A 24,350-nucleotide genomic window follows, 5' to 3' on the forward strand; every position below is an offset into this window, starting at 1 on the left:
GGTGCCAAAGAAGGAACTTAAATTTATAATTTCTTTGTACTGTTATTTATACCAACTTTGAATTTATTCATAAAGTGATGCATTTAAATGTTTATAATTTTCTTTCCCTTTATATAATGGCTATTTAAATGGCAAATACTCTTACATAAAAGCCCAGGTTTTAACTGTGATGCAACAAATAGACTGTAAACTTGTTGATAGTAAAATGTATAAGTGGCTTGGAAAAGAAAATTGGAAAAGCTATTTTTCCCAAAGGAAAAGGAGAACATGACTAATAGCGTAGAAAAGATGTTAAGCTGAAAGGAGAAAACAATGCAACAGTGATAGAGAATCCAAATGAAGGAGACAGGATGTTGTTTGACTTTTGTTATTTGAAGATAAAATAATGGATGAAATCATTCTTACAGAATAAAGACAATTAGTGGTAATATTATGGGTAAATCCCATATGCAGGAATAAAGCAAATGAAGGCAGAATGGATTTTCTCTAATTGTTAAGAAGGCATCCCACTCTTTTCATTTTGAATACCAAAGTATAGTTGACAGTACATCTTAATAAAATGGATTTTCAGTCATATTTTGTGCAAATGGGTAAAACTATTCTCTTCTGCATTTGGAATGATTTCAATTTTAGATGAAAAGTTTATAAGACCAACTCTGTGAATATTCGTGGATGTGGTTGAATGCCTCTACTAACAGCGTAACACAAAACACTTGTCTGAGTACTTTGTGTAGTCTAAAAATACTTAACGAATTTAAATCAAAAATTATAAAAACAAGACAAATTGTGTACTTGAAAAAATAATTTGTTGATTTGTCATTCTATGGATCTTGTATTACAGCTTGTTTGTGTTTGATTTCATGGGAAATAAAAAGAGATTTATTGTGGACATACAGTAGGTAGGATGATTATTTAAACTGCTGTATTGACAAACATGTTTCAGGAAGTTTTACAAATAATAAGTCTGTTAAAACTATTTTAAATACATAGTCTTTTGCCTTTTCCTTTCTTCACTAAAACATATGTAAATACCTAGGAGCTTTCTTGATTTTAGGCTTTTGGTGGCCCTCTTTAGGTACTGGAAGGCTGCAATGAAGTCTTGCCTGGAGCTTTCTCTTCTCCAAGCTGAACCACCAACTCCCTCAGCCTGTCCTCATAGGATAGGTGCACTGGCCCTTTGATCGTTCTCTTGGCCCTCCTCTGGACTAATTCTAATACTTCTATGTCCTTGTTATGCTGAGGACCCCAGAGCTGAACACATTATTCTAAGTGGGGTTTCACAAGAGAAGGGGAGAATCCCTCCCTTGGCATGCTCGCCATACTTCTTTTGATGCAGCCCAGGGTATGGTTGGCTTTCTGGGCTGCAAGTGCACATTGCTGGGTCATGGTGAGCAACCTGGTCTAGTGGAAGGTACTCCTGCCCATGGCAGGGGTGATTGGAACTTGATGATCTTTAAGGTCCCTTCCAATCCAAACCATTCAATGATTCTGTATAGAATCGCTATTATTTAAACTGACCGTCTAAATATTATAATCCTGACAAATAAAAGCAAGATTCCTGAAAAGGAAAATAATAAATGAAGGAAAATACAATAATGTAGTATAGAAACTCAAGAGTGTTTGCTGGGTACCATAAGTTCCGTAGCTCTGTGATGATGTATTGAGATTGGCTTTGGTTGTCCTCCTGTCTTGATGATCATACCGTCTTGGAGAGCTGAGAAATTCAGAGGACCAGCAATATTTCTGAATACCTAAGAACTGAAGGTGATATGGTACTGTTTTCAAGTTAGTGGGTTTGCCCTTGGAATACAGTTCACTAAAGTTATTTATCGAGCATTCCACCTAACATGATTTCAATGAGTAAATGAGTAATTGGATAAAAATTAAATTCTCTTAGTTTTCTCTTCTTGATTAGGAGTTCAAACTCACTTCAAATTCATTTTTAAGAGCATTGCACTAGGTATTAGGTATTTTAACAAAGTTGACAATGTCTGAGGAAAGACAATATATACATTCTGTTTTCCTATCTAACTTTCATTTGACTTGTGGGATGAGTGAGTATGGGGAGGTGTTCTTACAACTGTTTCAAAATTAGTTCAAACTACAAGGGCCTTATTGTTATTACAGAGAAATGTTTGTAGGTAGGAAAAATGCTGTCTTCATGAATCACACCCAAAACCTGACCCAAATTTATTTTATTTACCAAAATTTATGTGATCTAACTAGCTTAGGTAGTGTGAAAGGCTTAACATACCAAACTGGTTAGAGCTGATATTTGAACCTTGGAGCATCCATTGGTTTTACAGACTTAGATCTGCTTCAGTTACTGGTTGGTTTAGTCAAAAGAATGTATTCGTTCTGTGTGTTCATCAAGAGCAGAACATCAGCATTCTTGGAAAACATACCCAAACCCCTTAAGTGTTTCACCATCTTCATTCACTCCTTCTCAACTGTTATTTATGTATACACAATTGTAATTTATTCTCATTTTGTTTGTCTGAAATTCTTAATTTCTGATTATGAATGTTTTTAGCAATGTATTTTGCTAGCCCTAGCTCAGATGAATAGCTTTCTCTATGTTCTTTTGTGATCTTGCTATCTTTGCTGTGTGAGATTTCACTAACTTTATCCATATTTGTCAATGCGCTGGAGTATTTATATATGTAATCTCAAATTTAGTCTGATAACAGCTAATCCTGTATGCATAGTGTTGTTCAAATTGCCGATTAAAAGAAAAAGCAACGCTAAGCTGCAGCGATCCTTTTCTGTTATTGCCTAATTCCCTTTAAAATGTTATGGGTAATGTAATGTTGGCATAACTGTTTATTTAAAGGTGTTAAGAGTATGTGATTTTAGGTAACAGATATAACACTTAAATATTTAACTTCATACAGTAGTACTATTTTCGTGTTACGTTAAGGCTCATGTATACTATGGGAATGAGTACAGAGAGGAAAGATATAAAGAGGTATAAATGATATAAAGAAATTGTGGAACACAATCCTTCCAAGAAAATCTATCTTGGAACGTATTGAAATATATAGAATTTAGGTATGGCATAGGAAAAAGAAAATTATTATTCTGTTTGCATAATTCTTTTGTTTCAGAATAATACACTGTTACTCAATAAAGACATGTATTTACGAATCTAACGAAGAGACATTGTTTGGCAAAATGAGGCCTGATGTGGTTGGCAAGGCTCTATCTATTTTTTTTTTTTTATAAAGTTGGTGAAGCAATAGTGATGTAAGTAGAGCTGGTGAATTGCTCTAATGCACAGACCTTATACTGATGCAATTTATCACAAAGATGTAGTATAAATATTCTGCAAACTCTCTTCTACATAATGTCCCAGGTGGTGTCAGGCATATTCTGTATGACTTTTTAGCATGTACAATCTATATTCACATCCAAATTACTGAATTTTTAGAATTGCTCTGATCCAAATGATGCTTATTAAGTTAGGCCTTAGAAGTATAATGATTGTAGTCCTGAATTTGGATAGATTTATGTTGCATGGTTTTGTCACATGCATAAAACTATACCAGACAATTCAGGTGTTATGCTTTATGCATTATGTTTATCATTCATTCTGTTTTCATTCTAATTACATTCACTATAGACCAGAATCAGAAGAATTATTTTTTTCTATGCATTGTCTTAGATTGGAGCATAGAAAATAGGATTTCAGAAGAGACTTACATTTTTGGCTGCTTGTAAGTGGCACTGTTATCTGTGTTAATCATACAGTTACCCAATAGTTTCATCAACTGTGAAGATTAGGTGACTTTTATTTACAGTGACTTTGAATAATTTAAATGGTCTCTGAAGCAAAGCATCCATTTTAATGTTTTGGGATTGCATTTATTTATTTATTTATATATGTCCAGTCAGGATGATTTCTGATTTAACCACTGTGGAAGATGGAGATTCATAGATGCTGTTATCTTAAAGCAGATTCCAAATTTAGATAAAGCTTTGCTTGGATGAAATTTTGTCCTACAAATTATTATTATTGCCTTTTAGAAGCCAGTAAGTCCAATTTTTGTTTAAACCAGGAACACTAAAGCAGAAAGTATAAGCAGTTCAAAATAGAGTCTGTATGCATGCAGTCAGTTCAGTGCAAATACATTGACAATGAGCAATCTCTGTTGCTTAAGATGAGAAAAATAAAAGTAGAAAATAGTAGAGTATCAGTGAAAATAAAAATACTGCAAAATACTTCTCTTATGAACTATTATTTTTTAATAGTGAAGTGCATATACTGTTTATTTACCTTTTAACCTTGTTTTCAGTCTTGTTTCTTTCCCATTTGTTTTATTTTTTTCCTTGTTATCTCATATTGTCGTTGTATGACTACACATTTTTTTCTGTGGCAACAAGAAACATCACAGTGTTTTAATGTTATTCCTTATTGACTGGTGAATGGTACCATCAAGTAAAGAAAAGTCTTTTTAAGCATTCATAAAGGAAAGAATCAGAAGGATTCCAGAGAAACTCTCCATATTTTTTATGGTGAGCTTGAAAATGCATTAACTTGAAATATAATTGCTATTCAAATAAGTAATTTTTTCTTAATAGTGTTCTTGCCCTTTAAATAATGTTTGTTTTTTTTAATGTGATGGGGGAAGGAGGAGGGAGGACTTCTAAGTTATTTTAAACTTTGCCAAAATGAACCTGCATTCAGAGTCTTAGAGGAATGGAAGTAAACCTAAATCATTTGGAAATCTTATTCTGTGTTTCTTTATATTGAAAATCTGCAAATAACAGTCTGGATATCCACTGCTGTAACAATACAATATTTTATGCAACTGTTTTTATTTGCCATTATGTTTTTATGCAATCATAAAAATATGGCTGCCATTGTGAAAAAATGAAGGTAAGACATGGGATCAAACTGTAGCTGAGATGTTTTAAGACTACTTTTGATTTTTTATTTCTCAATCACATACTTTAAATGCTTGTTTGAAACTCATGTACAGATTTATAGTTTAAGAAGCATGATGTGTCCTTTAAATATTAAATTGCTGAGTTTGTAATGGACATAAAGATGCTAAAATCATTAGTTTTACCTCTTAATTTTACTTATACGTACTGGAACCTAAATCAAAATTAACAAAAGTAACCTGGAATGTGGATTTAATGCATATTAAATAGGTAGAATATATTATTTAATCCTCTCTTTTTCCTGTTGTGAATTATTCTTTCTTTAAGCTAGGCTAAAGAGTTGGTGTTCTAAGAACTACTATATTGTGTTTTTTACCCCTCCAGCTGTTGAATTGATGGCATAAGAGTGTGTATCATCACAGGGATACAGTAATGCTGCTTTAACATTACATGAAAAATAGAATCTTGTAAGCAGCTGTACAGCTTGATTCGAAATCGTGTTATTCTGGAAGGCTTTATCAGGTTTTCAGGTCATACTCTTCAGTACTGAAGAAATAATATAACAAGTATCACTGATTTACAACTATTGAAAAAGAAATACAGGTGCTTTCAAACTTGCTTGAATAACTTCCTGAAAGTTACATAATTGAAATATGCTATATGTCACTCAGTCTTCATTAGGTAGAAATAACATTCCCAGAAAACTGCTATATGATAAGATGCTTGTTTTAATTAAATAATACACTATATTACAGGAAATGAATCTGAACCAAGGGTTCTGCGGTCCTCCCACCTATTGCCATAGTCATGTCATTTTCATCTAAAAGACAGGTGAATCATGTTGCAGATTTGAGCAGAAATGAAAAGAAACTTGCTGAGCATCTAAGATTTTTAGTGTAAGAAAAGTCCTGTAGTTCAGTGTAGTTCATTGATATGTTCAACAGCTTTTGTTTTCAGACGACATGCTATTTAAAACTCTTTAGGAAATAAAGTTAGTATTAATGACATTGTGTTCAGAGAACTGAAGTTTCAGTTCTATTTCAGTACCAAGAAATTCCTTTGAGAAGAGCTTTAGTCACCAGTAAAGCCTTCTCTTACTGTTGACTGTAAACAACAAAATAGTTTTGATTACAGAATAGACATTAAAAGTGAATCCTCATAAAAGGGAAAACAAGCTGCTGTGTTTTTTTTTTTTTTTAATATAATACAACTAAGTGTTTAATTTGCATTGTTTTCCATCTAATGGTTTAAATATGATAAAGTGCTGTATTCTAATCAATTTAATGAACTCTGATTAGTAACTTCAAGGTAACAGTGAGCTGTATCTGAAATTCAGCTTTTTTCCTTTACTGTTTTGACTAAGTCTCCTTGGTTTTAGTTTTTACAAAGTGGGAACTGTACTTTACAAAATCTGTAAAGCATTTAAAACTTGAATTAAAAGCAATTTTAAGGATTTTGGCTTTTGAGCCAAGTAAGGGAACCAAATTAACTGTGTAGTTCATATAGTATCAATGATTTCAACAAAAATCTATAAAGTGTTTATTTTGAAATAGTGTGTCTCAATTATTCATTTAAACTCCACTTGTAGTAATGGGCACTTATATTTAAACTATATTTAAACTGTTTTTCACTGGGGGACAAAGAGTCACAGTATTTTTCTTGTCTGGGTGTGTTATCAGCATTAATATTAGGTGATAACATAGTCTTGTACATGGTTTGCATACTTTTGCCTATATTATAACAAAGTCTGTTTACTGATTTAGCTTAGTGATATGGTTTAGCTTAGTGATATGGTTTAGTGGAGGACTTGTGTTAGGTCAGAGGTTGGACTCGATGATCTTGAGGTCTCTTCCAACCTAGAAATGCTGTGATTCTGTGATTCTGATTATTAAACACTGTTATTTAACACATTGTTGCTGTAAGATACTGTTTTCTTGCTAGACTGGCACAACATCTCAGTCATAAAGATAATGTGCTTGCTTCTGGTTATATAAGAAAAGGAAAGGAGAACTGAGGATAAAGCTGTGTATCCTATTTCTCAGTCTAATTTCTTAATTCTAGACCATCTTTCTACTTAAGAGAATTTTATTTAAATAAACATTTTTATATTACAGTCCTCATTTTCCAATGTTTCACCAGCATCTTTGGGCAATGTTATATACTACCAGTATCTTAATCTCTGTTCAACAGAAAACATTTAAAATGAAAAATTATTAATCATGTTAATCATTATTTCAAAATTATATTGATTGTGTTGTTTGTTTTAAGTATGGCTAGTAAATTCAGATACAGAAAGGTAAATGAAGTACAAACCCAAGAAAATGCACTCTTTGAAAGATGTATGCACTTCAGTCATTCATACATACTTCATCAACATATGTTGCACATAATTCAGCAGCCTAAATATAACGCTTCTCTGATGTTAATCAAACTTTTTGTCCATAAAATGCTACTTTGTTGATTGTTCTGAAGCTCTAAGAATAGCATTTTCTGAAAAGAATGGTTAAATGGTGTACATAAGGAGAAATGCCTGCATTTGCAAAGTAAAATGACCAGAGAGTATGCCATCTTGCAAGAATCTATATCAAACAAAAGACCCTAATGAACCCCTTTTATTTTACTGTAATGCACTTAGAATTCATGGAGCATATTTTTAATTAGAGAAGAGCTAAAAGGAAAATTAACACTATCTTGCGTAGAATGCGGATTATAAAATGACCATTAAAAAAAAATAATTTCAGAATCAGAAAGTGAAGATGTAACTGTTTTAAAATGTGTAACAGAAACTTTCTCTTCTTCACAAACTTTTGTCCCTTGGTAGTAATGTATGCTATCAAGAGCAGTAGCACTTGCTGTTCAGTTATTATTATTATTATGCCCTTCAAACACTTTCTTCATCATATTTTGGCTCCCATTTGGCTCTCTGGTTAAAAAATGCCGTGACTTTCAAGGAAGCTGAGTTCAGAATGTTTCTTTTATCTCCATTTTGACATAGGACAATGTCAAGGAGGCAGTATCGTGCACAATCGACTGTCTAGTTTGAAAAAACAAACAAACAAAAAAACCAGCTGAATTGTGGTTCACTTCTTGAGAAGGCACTATGGTGGCTTTTGGCTCAAGCAGCAGTGTTTTCCAGAGGCCTTGAGTGGAAGCACTCTCCCTCAAAATAGTACACTCTAAAGATGCTGTCAATAAAAGTATGCTTTACAGTTTTTAGCAAAGGCCTAGTGGTGAGATCAGGGAATGGTAGAATGGCTTGGGTGACATTAAAGAACACTTAGTTCCAACTCCCCTGCCATGGAGATTATACACCTCTCCAATAAACTTCCACTAGACCAGGTGGAAGTCCCATCAAAGCCCCATCAAAGCTGTCCTTGAACACATCCAGGAATGGGGCATCCACAACTTCTCTGGGAAACCTGTTCCAGGAAGAATTTCTTCCTAGTATCTAATCTAAACTCTTTTAGTTTAGAACTGTTAACCCTTGTCCTGTCACTACACTCCCTGATAGCTGAAGCTCCCTGAAACTGTCTTTCCCCAGCTTTCCTGTAGGCCCCATTAGGTACTGGAAGGCTACTATAAGGTAACTCAAACTCTCTTAGCCTCTCTTCAAAGAAGAGGTGCTCCAGCCCTTGGATCATCTTCATGGCCCTCCTATGGACTTGCTCTGACAGGTCCATGTCCTTTTTATGTTGGATATCTGAAGTAGTATCAAATAAAGGTGAAAACCTAAGATCCAAAGATCATGCTGATTATTTTGAATAAAATTCAATTGAAAAGTATAGTTTTAAATAAATATATCATACGTAATACATTTATATATTTTTTCATGTCTGTCTTGTTTTCTTATATTGACTTTCCTTATCTTTTGAGGCATTCATAAAGATTTAATCCATGCTGAAAAGTGACATCAGTTTAATTAGTTTTCTTGTGTCTGTATTTTTGCCCCCTTTAGAATCTCATTCCTTATAAATTTCTTCTGTTCAGAGATTGTTTAGAATTGAAAATAGTCTGAAAGGCTAATTCCAAGGTTCAAAGAATTTTGAAGGAAAAATTCTAACTGTACTTTTTTTTTTTGCTTCTAAAGCAATAAAGTAAATTTAATGCTGAATTTACATGAGAAAAAATAAAGTAGGTAATTTATTTCAGAAAATGTGTACTCCATTACTGAATTGCTATATCAGTCTGATTCTGTCAGTCAACACAAGCATTAATTGCATGAAGAACTGTGAAACTGAGTAGCTTCATGTAGGTCTCTGTCTTTCAATTTTTCCTTGAACACATCTAAGGATACATTAGCAAATGCATATCTAGGAGAAATGTAGTGGGATTAGTAGTGGGATTAGATTCCAGCTGTCAGAGGGTAGTCTTTGACCAAAGTCTTATTGTCTTTCCAGTCATTTAATTCTTGTCCAAATCAGGCTAAGGAAGAAAGTGGGTTCTGTTGTGATCTTAGATGTTTGGTGATCCACAGTTTCCCTACTCAGTTCTACTACTGAGTTCCCTACTCAGTTCTACTGCTACTTTTACAAGGAGCCTGTTTAAATTGACAAAGGACTTAGATTCTTTAGATTGTGAACTTATTTTTCTTCTGTCAAGGCATGAGATGTGAGATGGAACTTGGAGGAAGTTTGCATCGCGTAGCTTTACGTCGTCCTTGTTTTGGACAAAGAAGGGACTTCCTTTTCCAAGGCTGTTGAGCTGATGCATTTCAAGAACACTAAAGGGATTATGCTGGGTTATGTTTTATTATTAAAGCTGATTCTTAAGTAGGAGTGGAATATAAATATTCTGTGTGTTTCTCTACTTAAAAGGTGGAGATACTGTATTTTTCAATTCTTCATTGTTGCACAATGAGATTTATGCACACAGAACTGGTTTAATGAGGTACTGTGGATGTTGTATGTATTACAGTGAAATGTGCTGCTAGAAAATAAACAACAGCATAGAATTAAGATCTGACCTTTAAGCCTGGACTATTTCTAACTTTCAAATTTGAAATAGTTTTGTAGATACCAAATTTTGCTATCCTTCTAGAAATTCTAAATTTTTCTATCCTTTCTATCCTGTAGTGTGTATATAGCATAACATCTTCAGACTGACTTCTGACATAATAGATGTTTTCATTGTGAGAAGAATGACCATGTTTTTTAATTTAGTATGTTTACAGTGCAACATGAATGCTTATTCTGATGTGGTCTTAAAACATTTTGGATTCTACTTTCTAAAATATCTTGATTAAATAAAAATAATTCATACGAAGTCTTGCTGTAATCAACATATTATGCTTGTTGTATGGAAGGAAATTATGATTTCTATAGAATCATTTACAATAAAACCACTATTATTATTGTATAATGCTGAAAATTTTTCATCCTCACTGTGTTTGAGAATCGTTGGCATGTCTGTACAGGTCATTCAGTAATATGCTTATGAATTTTTCATACACTGACCTAACATATTTTTTTTTACTTCACAAATTTACTTCACAAATATTTTTACTTCACAAATTTGTAGTTTCATATTTCTTCAAAATGTACTCTGTGGAAGTAAGGTATAATTTGATGCACATTTTATTTTCTGCTACTTGTCTAGTTTTTGAAACTTACTCCTTTTGGTTTCTTTTTATTGATTAATTTATGAATCAAATAGTGCACTTTGATTTGCTGGCTTCTATTAATCTAATTTACATGAGTTGTACCATTATGGTACTGGACAGATCCAGGAACCACTCTTGTTGCACCTGGGTTTAGAAGAAAGGCCACCAATTATAGTCAGTTTACAGACACTGTTACTAGCTGTAACTGGGGCACATTTACTGAGCTGCATAAGAAATGTGTGGTCATCAAAAGTTGTGTAGCTTCTTACTTCATCTGAATCACTGATATGACAATGTGCAATTCTAAGTTGCTGAGTCGGGACAAAGCTGTATCAGGTTTTTCATACATTAAACTTGGTTGCATATGTTCTGTACTCTTGTGATGTACTGCATGTGTGGATGGGCTTCAGGTTGCATATCTCACATTATTCTTTCTCACGAGCCTTGCTCTTGATCTGAGGCCTGTAAAAGAAAATGTTTGTTTTCTTCAGTTAAGTAAATGGCTTTAAAATCATCTTTGCACTTTCTCAGCATAGCAAAGAAGACCTGACAGAAGCTGATTTTGTTCCAGAAAAAGTTCTGATACCGTTGTCCTTCAGCCTAAGTTTGCTAAAATACACATAAAGGCAGCTATAAGACAGACATTAATAAAAAATAGTCATTATTCAGTGGGAAAAAATCTTAGTAATTGATAAAGTTAGTTCTTGGGAAGAAATGAAGAGAAATGAACTTTGAGGGTCAAATGTGTTTAGGAAAAGCCCAGTTATGTGCTGCACTATGAAATGCTGTGAGTAAAGAATAGGGCTGGAAAAGAGGCTGTCAAAAAATTTCATATAGTCAGATATATATAGCACAATTAAATTCCAAGATTGTTTTGAAACTAAACGTTGTCTATGATGATTTGTATCTTATTTTCATTGTTTGTTGTGTCATACAGAAAAAAATAACTGTTTCTTATGTTGCATGAAAGACATTTTGAAATAAGTATGCTGGCAGCAAAAATGTAATGTCACATCAACATGAAATTATGCTAGGAATCCACAGAAAAGGATACAGTCTCTTGGGTAAGAGGCACAATACGGTTTCTGAAAAGCAAAGCCAACTTTGTTTTGTTTGTTTTCTTGTTTTCTGAAAAAGTTTAGAACCATATTTTTTCTCAAGTTTCATAACTCATAGAAGTTTGAATTACAAGTCTGAAATAAACTCCCTGGTAGAGCTGTTCTGGGAAGAGAATCTTGATCTGCAGTTGGCTCACACAGCTATTGACTGCAATGTGCTCTCCCTTTTAAATGAGGATGTCAAAATTACAGATACCCTTTGGGCAGCTATTAGCAGAATTCTATATGGTGTTCAATACCCACAGCAATGTGATTTTTAAATGCTCTTTTTTTGAGAGCTGGATCATTTCTTAATGCATTACTAAAGACTTCACAAATAAATACAAAAGGTATTGGAGACAAATAAATACTTCTGTAAAAGCTATGGACATATAACACCTTACTGAACTGTCATTAGCTTTGCCCTTTATATGCATGCTTCTTACCCTGTGTGTTCGGATCCTTTTGATTTGGAGTTAGCTAATCTGTTCTAGCTAATGAAAATTTTACTAGTTTTCTGAAAAGCGTATACTAATGAAGTGACCTTCATTGCTCACTTTATAAACTACCCAGTAAAACTTTGATCTTCACTCAAGTTCTGGTAGTAAGCATATCATTTTAACTTATGTAAATTGTCCAGTTGTTGAAATAATAGAATCACAGTGCAAAACATTATTGCAAACCTTTACTTTTAGGCTCAGGATTTTTAATGTTTTGTTACTGTATTTTATCTTACACAACATAAAAAACATGAGGAAAGACAAATTTAGCAGTTTATTAAGATTGCTAAGGGGTATGAAAATAGTATGACTTTTCAATACTGAGTACACATTTTCAGAGACTAGCTTCCTATAGATAGTTCTCAGTTGGCAAGAGCAGATAAATGCATATTTTAATGTATGTGTAATAAGTTGCATATTTTAATGTATGTGTAATAAGTTGCACACTTTAAGGAGATACCCAGTGGAGAACACTTCATATTTGCTTGGTGTCTCTCTCTGTTTCCCTCCTTTCCTGATACTGTTGAGAATTCATTTCTAATCTAGGGGATGATGCCCCTGCTATTAAAGTCACTTTCTAGGTTTCTGTTTGTCAATATACTTTATGAAGTGTGTTTTAAGAGGCCTTTGTCATAAATGAATATCAAACATTTTATCAGCTTTGCAAAATTCAGTTAATTCCAGCATTTTGGTGGGATTTAACAGACATACTGTAACTATGTTGTGAATAGGTACAAGAATTAGGTGTGTAGGTTATACAGTGCGTTCTTCCATTTATATTGGCTTTTTTTTTTTTTTGTGGGATTGTGATGAACTGTTTATCACTTCTTTGCTAAATGTTAATTGAATATCTGTCTACCTGTAGAAATTATGCAGTGGTGGGAGAATGGGATAAACAATTACAGTTTCTTTCTCTAAAGCACAAGTTGACAGATAGTTGACATAACTGCTTGTTGTATTAACTGTGGTTGCTAATAGCTATCTAATTAGTAGGAACTAATGTGAATTTTTGGAAGTTGTATGTATTGTGATGAGACATGGTGGCCTCTGTGTGCATATGTTTGTTTGAAGTGTTTTCTTAGAGGATCTTTGGGTCTTAGTGATGTATCAGGCAACCAGGTAGAATTAAAAGCTTTCTTATAGTATTTATCAAGGACTGAATCCCACAAAGCTAACTTTTTTTTTGTATGCTTTACTTTTGGCTGTTTATTAACGTGCCCAAGCAGCTGAAAGATCCCTTTTTTTTTCCTGAGATAGGTAGGGAAACAAAGTTAAGACTAGCACCTTTCAGCCTCCTATCTTTCCTGCTGTTCTTTGCTGAAAATGTTGCAGGGCTTGTTTTGCTCTGATCTTCAAATGGACTACTTAAAAATACAATTCTAAGCTCCAAACAATTGTTCAGCTCAGGTAACAAGTGTCCTTTGCTAGAAAAGCTTTCCATGTTGCAGCTGATAGCCTTCCTCAGTTTTCCCAGTTACTACAGTTTGAATGAGTTGTACAAGCTGCTTCAGAAAATTTGTTATTCTTAATCTTTGGCTTGTCCTTAGTTTTTAGGTCCAAGATCAGTTCTCCGTACTTTTGGGTATTAAGATACACAGCTGTCTTTCAGATGTAGCCAAAAGGAAATTTGCTGATATGCATAAATATGTTTGGGATAATAAACATGAGAAAAAGAAAAACATAGGATATTAAGTCAGAGATCTCTGTCAAGAAAGTGGCATTCAATTTCCTGTTTTGTCATTTATATATGCCATACCATAATTTTTATGTAGCCACTATGCCCATAAACATATCAACATAATTTTCTAAAACAAGAAATGACAAATTATCTTTTCACACTTGCACTTGGTGAATGAAAACAAATTAAGTTTCAATTTCTTTCTCTGTACTTCTGGGAGGTTTTATTTCAGCAGAAAGGAAATGTTTCTCCATTTACGAGAGAATTGTAAAAATTCAATTCTATATTGTATGCAATAACAAAACAGGATGTTCATCTATATTTTCTGTTTAAAATATCAACTGTTCTGGAGACCTGAATTTGAGAACATTTCTTATTGTATTTTGTTTTATGTAATGATTCCCCTCCCCTGCCCCCCAGTATATTCAATATGTTTTCTAATCAAAAGTGCGAAGGGAATGGGGGGAATAGGGAAGCCCTTGATCAGTTAGGCTGGATAGCTCTGCACTGTATCCAGAAGTTTGATTACAGCGCACATACTCAAATCCAAAATAATGATGAGTTGGAATCATAGAATGGTTTGGCTTGGAAGGGACCTTAAAGGTTGTGTAGTTCTAACCCCACTGCCATGGGCAGAGATACCCTCCACTACATCAGGAGTTAGTGGGTCAGACTATAGTTTCACATTTAGCTGAGCTATTTAATTTCTTATTGCAGACAAAAGGCTAAATTCTTGCTTCCTTATCACTCCCATTGGTGGTTTTTAGTCCTTCCTTTTTTTTTTTTTTTTTTTTTCTTTTTGTCTTCTCATCATTGGACCCCTCTGTAACCATTTTTTTTCCTCATCCTTAACGATGTAGGGCTATTTGTGTTTTTTGCCATTACAGACTATTCCCATTGTAATAAACTCAGTTGTCCCTGTTGAAGGTTCAGTGACCATTAGAGCCAGGACAAAGCAAGCCAGAGCAGTACATGTGCAGAAGCAGGGAACAAGAAGACCTCCATACCTGCATACATGCAAATGCAGTGTATGATGTGACCTGACCACATCTTCTGGAACTGGTGCATTTAGTACCAGCACGTCAGCTGGGATTTCACTAGCTTCTGTTCTAAAGGGTAGAATCAAGTCAAGTCATCAATGAAACACTGGCATTGAGGCTTTAGAAGCATTGATAATATTCACAAAATAAAATTCACAAAATAATGGCAGTAATTCAGCAAGGAAGTGGTATCTGCATCTACTTAAAATTGAATTACTCACAAGTCAACAAGAGTATGCAGTATGGAAAGGCTGACATATGTTTATTTACATCCCTTGCACTGGACCCGTCTGTGGTATATGGAAGATCATATTTACCCCAGGACAGATGATAGAATTGTATACAACTTGTGATAAAATCTGTTTTAAAATGAGCATCTATACCTGCTCAAGAAGAAGCTTGAAATCATTTTGGTTGATGCTGTTCAAGATACCAAAATGAAATATAAAGATAGGGAGTTTTCTTGAAGTTCTGGTGGTTATGTTGACTGATCTTTTTCATTTCATCATTTTGTGGAAATTCTACTTCTCACATACTGTCAGATTCTGTAAACTTGTAGAGGAAAAAGCAGCTATTTATTAGCCTTTTGTAGAGTTGATAATATCAGTATGGTCTCTAACAACTATTTACTAACTTGATTTACAGCATCTTCACCTAACCTTCACAATCTTCTGGTAGATGGTTGCAAAAAGTAAATGAAGCAGATTTTTCCCCACTTTGACATTTTCAAGGTGACTTATGTTGTCTTTTTAAGTTTCTCGAATGTCAAAATAAGTCTAAATTCAGTTGACTTCAATGACTTTCTTAGTCTCCCTCAATTATCTTTCTTTTTAGTGTTCTTAATCTTGCTTTTTCTTCATGAGAAGATCTGCATAGTTTTAAGTGAAAAGGAACTTCTGTGACTGTGATCAATACATGTCAACCTAAGGATAATAAAAGGAAGAGTTGTAGTCTCTACTTTTATATTTTTATGTTTTTCAGTAGATAGTGAGAAGAAAAGCATTGCAGCTTACTCCAAATCATGTTTCTTTTCAAATGTATGTATGTATGTGTGTTAATGTGTGTTCTCTTATGGATTATGTATCTTTGACAATAAGCAAGATGAAGTACCACCTGTATTCCCTGGTACTGAAATTTAAATAGTATGTTAATTACTGCAGTTAATGGTGCTAAGAATTTTGTTTCCCATGAAGAAAGTTCATCTTACACTTAAAACAAACAAACAAAACTGCCTTTTTACTTGTGATTAAAAAAAACATAGTCCAGAATTTTACCATAATGTTTCAGATTTGGATTTTTTGTTGATAAAAAGTGTTGAAGTGAGGTTACAGGACAATGCTCTAAGCTAATGCTCACATCAGAGAAGGGCACGAGCACTAGCAGTATTGATTTTTCCTGCTATGTTCAATTTTACCACCTTGAGTGTGTTAAATGGAAAATAACGTGACACTGGCACTGTAGATTTCTGATTTCTTTATTCACTGGCATCCTTATTAGGTTACTACAACAATTGTTGGTGGATCTAAATTTGGATCTAAATTTGTACAATCCAAGAAGCATGTCCTGTGATGGGAGTGGTTCACAATTATTACTGCATGTTTTATATGTTTTATATCATTGATTTGAGGATAGGTTCAACCAATGATTGTATGACTTGTGTTTTAATCTTCAGTAACCTGTTTACTGCAGATTTATGGATGTATTTTTCATAAGTAGATTTTAATTTGTAATTGGGAAACGACATCCTGGAACTCTAAACTGTTTTCAAAACAGCCAACCAAGATACTAGTTAAACAGCTTTGATACAAAGTTAATTTTGGCAGCTGTGTATATTGTGTCCTCTTTTAATTATCATGGCAGAAGTGATGCATTTGTGATAAACTTTTGCTTTACTGAATCTATTTTTTTGTGTATTTCTTCAGGTTTTGTTTCATTCTGCTATCCTTAACATCTCTAATTGTTGTTTTTAGACAATTTATTTTTTCTGCTAAAAAAACATTTTATTGGGAAATATATATATATATATATATATATATATGACTAAAATGCCATGTCATTAAATAGATATCTAAAGATAATATTAGCCCATTGTTGTTTTCTGTGTCAGTAGGCCTATGATTTTATGAAGGCTTCAGATAAGAAAAAGCTCTGGTGGTATCATTCTACAGCAGATGAAACAGGAAAGTCTGTAATGCACTCTCATGTATCTCATTATATATAGGTATTGCTGTACTAATAAATGTTATAAAACATACACAAAACAAAAATTAAAAAGAGATGAGATAAAGTTGAAGTAAACACTTAAAATATTTTGTATTTGTCAATGGTACACCCAGCTGACGTGTGTACCCCACTTTGGAGACCACTGATGCATGGAGACCGCCATTATTCTAAGCTTTGATCACATTTTCATAATGGTCTTTGAGAATAAGACAACCTTTTTATTTTTCACTTCTGGGTTAGCCCTCTGATTTTGCCACGTCAGTGGAAAAATGTCAACACATTTCAAGAGTTTCTTACTAAAGCATAGTGAAGTATCTAGGAAGTGATGCTTTCTTTAAGTTTTTCTTCAGTCATTATTTAACTAAGATACTAAGGTCCCTCAGGTGCTGCTTGGAATCCTCTGCAGCTTATCTGTTGCTACAGAAAAGTCATGCAAAATTTGCTTACCTACAGCTGTTCTTTAAGATGAACACATATACATATATATGTGTATTCCTGTTCACAGTCCTCCCTTTTGCGCCTTCTGCACTAGCTCTCATTTTAGAATGAATATGGTCCAAAATAACTGCAGTCAATGTAGTTTAACATCTTCCTCAGCTGATAAGTTAGGCAATTGCTAAGACAAAATGATTGCTCTGTTATCACCTTTTACAGTGATAATGATATCTTTTGCATGGATTTCAGTGTATTGAAAGTCTCACATCAGCTCTGTGAAGATAGGGAAATATTTTTCTAAGCCTCAGGGAGTGGAAAGAAAGCACAACGCATACAATTTTCTGCATAGCAGTAAGTCTCTTTTGTGGGGAATCTGAACACTAAACTTCTTTCTCAGCTTCAGATGCCTTTTTTTCTTTTCTGTGTTATGATCATGAGTTCATGTGAACAAACACACCACTGTAGATTTAAGGACCTGTTTTCACATTTCATAGTGAAAATAATAGTGTATACCAAAAAGGTTTCACAAAACTGAATTTGTTTAAAACAACAACAAAAAAGTTTGTGTAAACTAAATACCTTTCCGGATATTATGTTACTTACTAAAGACTACAGCAGCTAATATATTGCTAGAGTTTAAGAGCTTGTTGAGGCAAAGAATTCAGCAAAATCAAATCACATTTTTAAAAATGGTACTCCTTTGAGGTTGGAGGTAAGGAAGCTATTGATTTAGATTCAGATAAACAGCTGATTTACTCTTGTTGGTGATGAGCACTGCAGTGATTGCAGTGGTAGTAACCAAATTACAATCTTTAAAGATTGTGTAAGGTGCTCAATACTAATATAAAAAATTAAACAAGTAAGCTGTAATGAGTATTAAAAATCATTTGAGAATTTTTAAGTTTGGCAGAGCTACAAATAAAAAACAAACAAAAAAACCCACAGTGACCATTGAGTTTGGCCATGACAAACATTAACCAACTGAATGTAATTCCAGAGGAAATAACTTGAAAATACTTTTTTGAGGTTTCTCCCTGCTTTATTTTCTTTCACGAGTTGAAAAATATTTCACTGTTTTTTGTTCATCACTTCAATGTTTTTATAAATTTTAATGTTTAAAAGAACATGCATTAACAAAAGGGGATTAGTATAGCAAAAAATCTTTATGTTCATGAACAGCGTGCAGTTGGAAAAGTTGTTGTAAATTCATTTACAGTGTAAGGAATATATTTTTAAATTTATTATTACTGTAATATGTGCTGCAGGCATGCTAAAGTAATTTATGATCTGAAGACTGCACAGCCTGTAGTCAGGGGATACAGACAATCTAGTAGGAGTTTAAGTGATTTTCATTCAGTTTTCCTTTTAAGTTAATATTTACTTTCTTTTCTGTGTTCTAAACCTATGCATATGGTAAGGATGAAAGTAGCAGGATAGAAATATTCAGTATTTTATGTCCAAATTATAATTTCACACTTTGAAAAATATCTTGCTTGGGGTCATTATAAATGTGCTTCTATTGATAATTTATCAGTCTTTTTCTACACTAGTGAAAATTAAGTTTCTAAGAAATACCTATTTCTCTAGAGCTCTTCTAAGATAAAATATATAGAAATTCTCTTAATGATTTGGATGCATGGCAAGCACAATTTCAATTAGTTGTTCAAAGCACGTCCCAATACTGTTTTTTTGTCTCAGTTGTATATAATGCTTGGGTTATTTGTAGTGTCCAGCATAACTGTACAAAGGTCCAGACTCACTGAATCATCTTCTAGTATCCAGTGTTTCTGGACCTGTGTCAGGATACGGTGAAGCCATTCACCAAAACCATGCCAACATAGGTACAGTGCAAAACACTGTACCTATCTGGTTGGGATAGCCATGAGCGTATGCATTGTGAAACATTTAGCTTAAAATGATTCATTTAGAAACAGCTTAATTCATCCCCCCAAAATAGGGCCTTAATTCGTTAGTAGCATAATACATGATTCAACTTTGCTCTGCAGGCATATACGAGATAAGTAATTTATAGCTGGGAGAAACTGGTTTGTTCAGCTGCTTGAAAATTCCCTCACACTTTATGGAAACCTGCTTGGCTGCCTTGTGCATCTACAAAAATGCTGCAGTATCTGTTCAGCGGCTTTCTGGGCAATATATCCATATGATGATTGAAGGCCATAGCATGTATATTTGAGGTCAGAACGATATGGAAGACTTGAAATAAATCTACAACAAATTTCGATCAAAGTAAATTTAAGGATAAAATCATCAGCATACAACATAAAAAACAAATTTCCAAGATTGCAAACCTGGGGAAACCAAAATAATTTTACTAATGTATAACTGAAATTCCTGACTTGTGTCTTGGAAAAGAATGGGTTTTAGCATGATGAGATAAATATGTTGATGCTTTTCTCCAAACTGCTGTTATTCTCTGGTAATAGCCTGGATTTCTTGTTTTAACACCACATAGTAGAAGTATTGAGATTGCACTTCCTTTGAGTGCCATGGTTATGCAGCGCCTGCATAGCAGCCTTGCTCATTGACTGACCCCAATTTAAATATGCAGTTATGTTCTTTTAAATCTGCAGTTAGCTAATAATACTTAACGTTTTCTTTGAAAAATAAATAACTTGCAAATATAATTGTAGTTTCATTACTAGGTGTAAGGTAGCTAACTACATTTTTTCCATTTTACAGGTGGAAGAACAGAAAACCAATCAAGAGTATTAGTATATTCCCAATATAATAATTCCTATTGGTATTGCATTAGAGATAAATTTGACTAAGGGAAGTTAGTGGTGGGACTCATTTTGAAATTGGCATCTATGTGTTGGTGGCTACGTTAAACTAGTTGGCTGAATTCCTGTTACAGTCAGTCGAGATCTACAGTCAGCGGAGCTTAGGCAGCTATTCTGCCAACCCCAGTGGCCCACAGACAGATATTTAGTGTTGTATGATTTGACGTACAGTTTCCTGTGTAATCTGTAGCTATTTAAGAGGGGTAAGAGTCCTGTGTCTAATGCGCTTTCAGCATGCAAATAACTTGCAAACTTGCATAGTTTACGGTATCTTAGCTATGTATGGGGTACTGAATTGAAGTGCAAATGTCAACTTTTCTGTTTTTCTGTTTTTTTTTGTTTTGTTTTGTTTTGTTTTGTTTTTGTATATGTTTTAGAGTCCTTGGACTCTACAACTAGATACCTGTGACTGTAAGAACTAATTCTGTGTACACATCTGTATTTGGGCATTTGCTTTTGCTAGGACAAGTTAGGAATTTACGGATACCAAATTATAATCTGTTGTGGTGTTTATCTGTTTTTTAACTTTTCTCTGACACTTTAATCTTCACAGAGAATATGAAGCAGAATGCAGTTAATCACTGTCTTTGGTTTCTTAAAATGTGAGGTCATGCAGTGTTTAAAACCAGTCCCTACTACTTAATAATGAATGAAGGCAGTTCAGTCTCCTTTCTGAAATAAATCCCTGATTTTTGATTCAGATTTTTAGGAAGTTGCTCCAGGTTGTACAGAGTCAATGTCTTGTTTCCCAGCTTCTTGCTCTCAGCATAGAGGTAAAGGAGCTGAGCTACTTTTTAACATTTTACAATTAGTTTTTTTCATCGTGTATTTAAAGTTATGATGAAATGTTTTAAATTGTAACCTGTGTATTTCCTGGAATTTTGATCAGATAAATCTTAAATGCTGTGGTATAACATCAAGGAATTCAGCTGTGCTTACTGGTGTTCATAAGCTAAATGTGATATAAACCTTAGATGGTTTGTTTTTTAACCATTTTTAATACTTTTTGTAAAACTACACAGAAGTATGATCCCTAATTTTTCATACAATATCCTGAATTAGCTCTTGATTTTAAGTGTTACTAAAACAACTGAAACATATTTGATTTTTGACTGGTTTTAGCTTATTGCTCATTATAGGATTATGTGTTTCTCAGTGAGCTAAAAATAAAAAAGGGAAATATGTTGATTAATACCTTTATTTGTAAAAGTAATTTCTCTTGTCTTTTTCCATGTATATGAGTCATATTTTGAAAAGAACCATCGGTGCCTGACGCTGCCTTTGTAATGCTTTTTCATTATTGCTGATTCTTCTAGACAATCTATAGATTGATGTGTTCTGTGCTCCATGAAAATGAAGATATATTGCTTACAAAAAAAAACAAGAACCCTGTGGTTACGTTAGACCTTAAAAGATGGTCATAGTGGGATTGTTGATAGATGCAGAAACTCATGGCACACTGCAACTTCCTTTAAGAAGAAAGGTATAGTTAGAGGAACTCAAGAGACTGTTCGCTGGATGAATGGAAGGAGCCTTCACTAGGGCCAGTGACCATCTTTGTTATATTATAGACATGATGCATTCTCTATATGTCATTGTAATGTTATTTGTTTGGCAATGAATATTTTAAATATGTTTGCACATTTAAATACAGCAGATGAAAAACATTATCAAAACATATCATTATTTGATAATGTTTTATCAAATAATGATTTTTTTAGATCAAGTAGGCAAATATATTCTGTCATGATGAATAGCCATATTTAAAAGAATGATTCAATGTGCTGCATTTTTAGTGGACTTTTTTGTAAAGCTGTATAATATGTATTGCTCCTTTTTTCTTTTTCTTTTGCTTCAGCTTTGCTTTCTTAGATGAAATGTTAAGCAGAATCATCAGTTTTGGTACAGAACTTGGTTCTTAAATACATGGTCATAGAGGGCAAGTCTGTATAGTATGAATATGTTATCATTTAAATAACATCACTTCAATAATTACATACTCTTCTGGGGTAAAGTTTTGTGAAGCCTCCTGCAGGGCAGCCAATTTCGGCAGTGGTATAGTAAAGAAAATTAATTCTGGAGATCGCTACTTTCAGATGCAGAACTTTCAAATTTAGAGTAGAAATTAGTTCAGTTTGCATTACATTTATAAAACTTCTTTGAAAAGAACCTTTTAATAACATCCTTTTCACGTAGAACAGTAATGTCAGTACAATGGAATGTCAAGTGTTGCATTATAATTAAAATAAGCCAATATTGAGTATAGAAATCTTTTTTTTTTTTTTTTTTTTTTGGTCAGATGGAATGCAGGGAAGAATCTTCCATTTCCCATCCCTTTCTCATAGATTTAGTCCTCCCTCCTCACTTTTTTTTATTAAAGTTAGTACTACAATACTAATTTGTACCAAGTCAATTACAATACTGGAGTATACCCAAGGAAAACATTCAAGGAGGCCACTTTCCTAACCCAAATCTCTTAGTAACTAATGGTGATGGCAGCACATTTGGCTACAGTAATTTACATGGCAGTTGAATCATTGTACTGAAAAGCATACAAAAGGATAATACAGAAACATATGAACATGCCAAAAGAAAGTGAAGAAACAGTTATTTTATTAAAGAAAGGAATTGAAAAAAACTGCATAGAAACTAGGAAGGAAGAACAGCAAGTCAATATCTATGCTTGTGAATGAAATAATTAAAAATTTGTGTATGTTATCTTTATTCCTTTTAAAGGACTAATGTCCAAAACCAAGTCCCAGGTAACCTGTGTGTAGTCAGAAATGGAGAATGAGGTATGGGAATAAAAGTAACAGGTTAGGGGAGCTCAAGAGGAGGCGTCATAATGAGAAAGGAGAATGAAAAGTAAAGATAAGCTAAGTAAAATAGAAGAAGGGATAAAAAGGAGAAAATTTGAAGAAGGCAAATTCTTGTTGGTAGAATATTCAAAGCAGCATTTATTGTACATCATTTGAGTTTGTCTTTGATAAGTATATGTATTAATTTTCAGTCATTATTTCTTAGGTGTACACAAATACTTTCAGTTAGCTGTATTGTGCTGAAGGAATTAACAGTCAGAATTCAGTCCTCTGAGGCTTGTTCAGGCAATTTTGTAATGTCATAACTGTCCTAATTGCTGGGAAACTGCAGCACATCTTGATTCAGTCACTGGCTTAGTTTACAGCAGTGCTTGTTTCATGCAAAGATCTTAAGAAACTTTCTGATAGTTAAAGTAGTAATAAGCCTGCAGCAGGTTGATGTTTTTTTTTTCTGCTCTCCGTTGGGTTTTAACTTTAAGCAGTCTAGAGTAAATGTTGATAAATAATTGCATTGCTTTTAGGATGTATTGCTGTTTTAGTCAATTTTCAGAGTGAATCTCTTTGCTTCTTTCTTTCATTCAAATCTAAAACCACACTTAAGTATTGATTTAAGCATAAGGAAGTTTGTCCTGTAATAACTGAATCAAATCTGTTGTCTTTTGACTTAATGTCCTCAAGAGTCTATGCTTGGAAACAATTGTATCACTTACACATTTAATCAATTAATTTAATTATGTCAAAAAGAAAGTTGTGCAAGCTGTAAAATAAAAAAAAAACTCAGACTATTTGGCACAGTATTTTTCCTGTGAGGCTACAAGGCAAGAAGGTGAATTTACTTGTTCCATTTTTCATTTTACAGAGCTATTAGAGAAGACACTCAGAAGAGAGGAAGAAATGGGAGCTCTCCAGGTATACTTTCTGTATTATTAACTAGCTACACTTTTTGTTACCCCTGAAATTATTAAATTGTATTACAGCATTACAAATTTCTGAACTCACTTGTGTCTTGAATTCAGCTTTGGAAATATATGCAGCCAAATGCAGACTTGATAGCTAATAAGACTCAATGTTGAGTTTCTGCCCATTGATTAAGTTGCACATTAGAGAAGATTAAAGTAGTTAGCATTCTCCAATGAGTCAATAAATCTAGCCCTTTAGTGAAAACAATGCTTCTTTCAAGTCACAGTATATACTGAAGTTTTTGTCTTATGTCTTACTGCTGGCTTCACTGTATGGGAATAGAGGCAGTGTAAATCTGCGTTCAGAACTGC

At 33.5% G+C, this 24,350-nt stretch overlaps 1 protein-coding gene across 6 annotated transcripts in view; it reads left to right on the top strand.

Moving 5' to 3' along the window:
• Positions 1 to 24,350, top strand: part of CEP128 (centrosomal protein 128) — a 117,846-nt gene that overhangs the window by 60,993 nt on the left and 32,503 nt on the right. For all 6 annotated transcript variants that reach the window (XM_027459567.3, XM_038179444.2, XM_072038398.1 and 3 more), the window contains one exon: positions 23,939 to 23,988. In XM_027459567.3, coding sequence (XP_027315368.2) covers positions 23,939 to 23,988 — 50 coding nt within the window. The remainder of the gene's footprint in view (positions 1 to 23,938; positions 23,989 to 24,350) is intronic.

The sequence above is a fragment of the Anas platyrhynchos genome, chromosome 5, assembly GCF_047663525.1.
Source record: "Anas platyrhynchos isolate ZD024472 breed Pekin duck chromosome 5, IASCAAS_PekinDuck_T2T, whole genome shotgun sequence".
Classification (NCBI taxonomy): domain Eukaryota; kingdom Metazoa; phylum Chordata; class Aves; order Anseriformes; family Anatidae; genus Anas; species Anas platyrhynchos.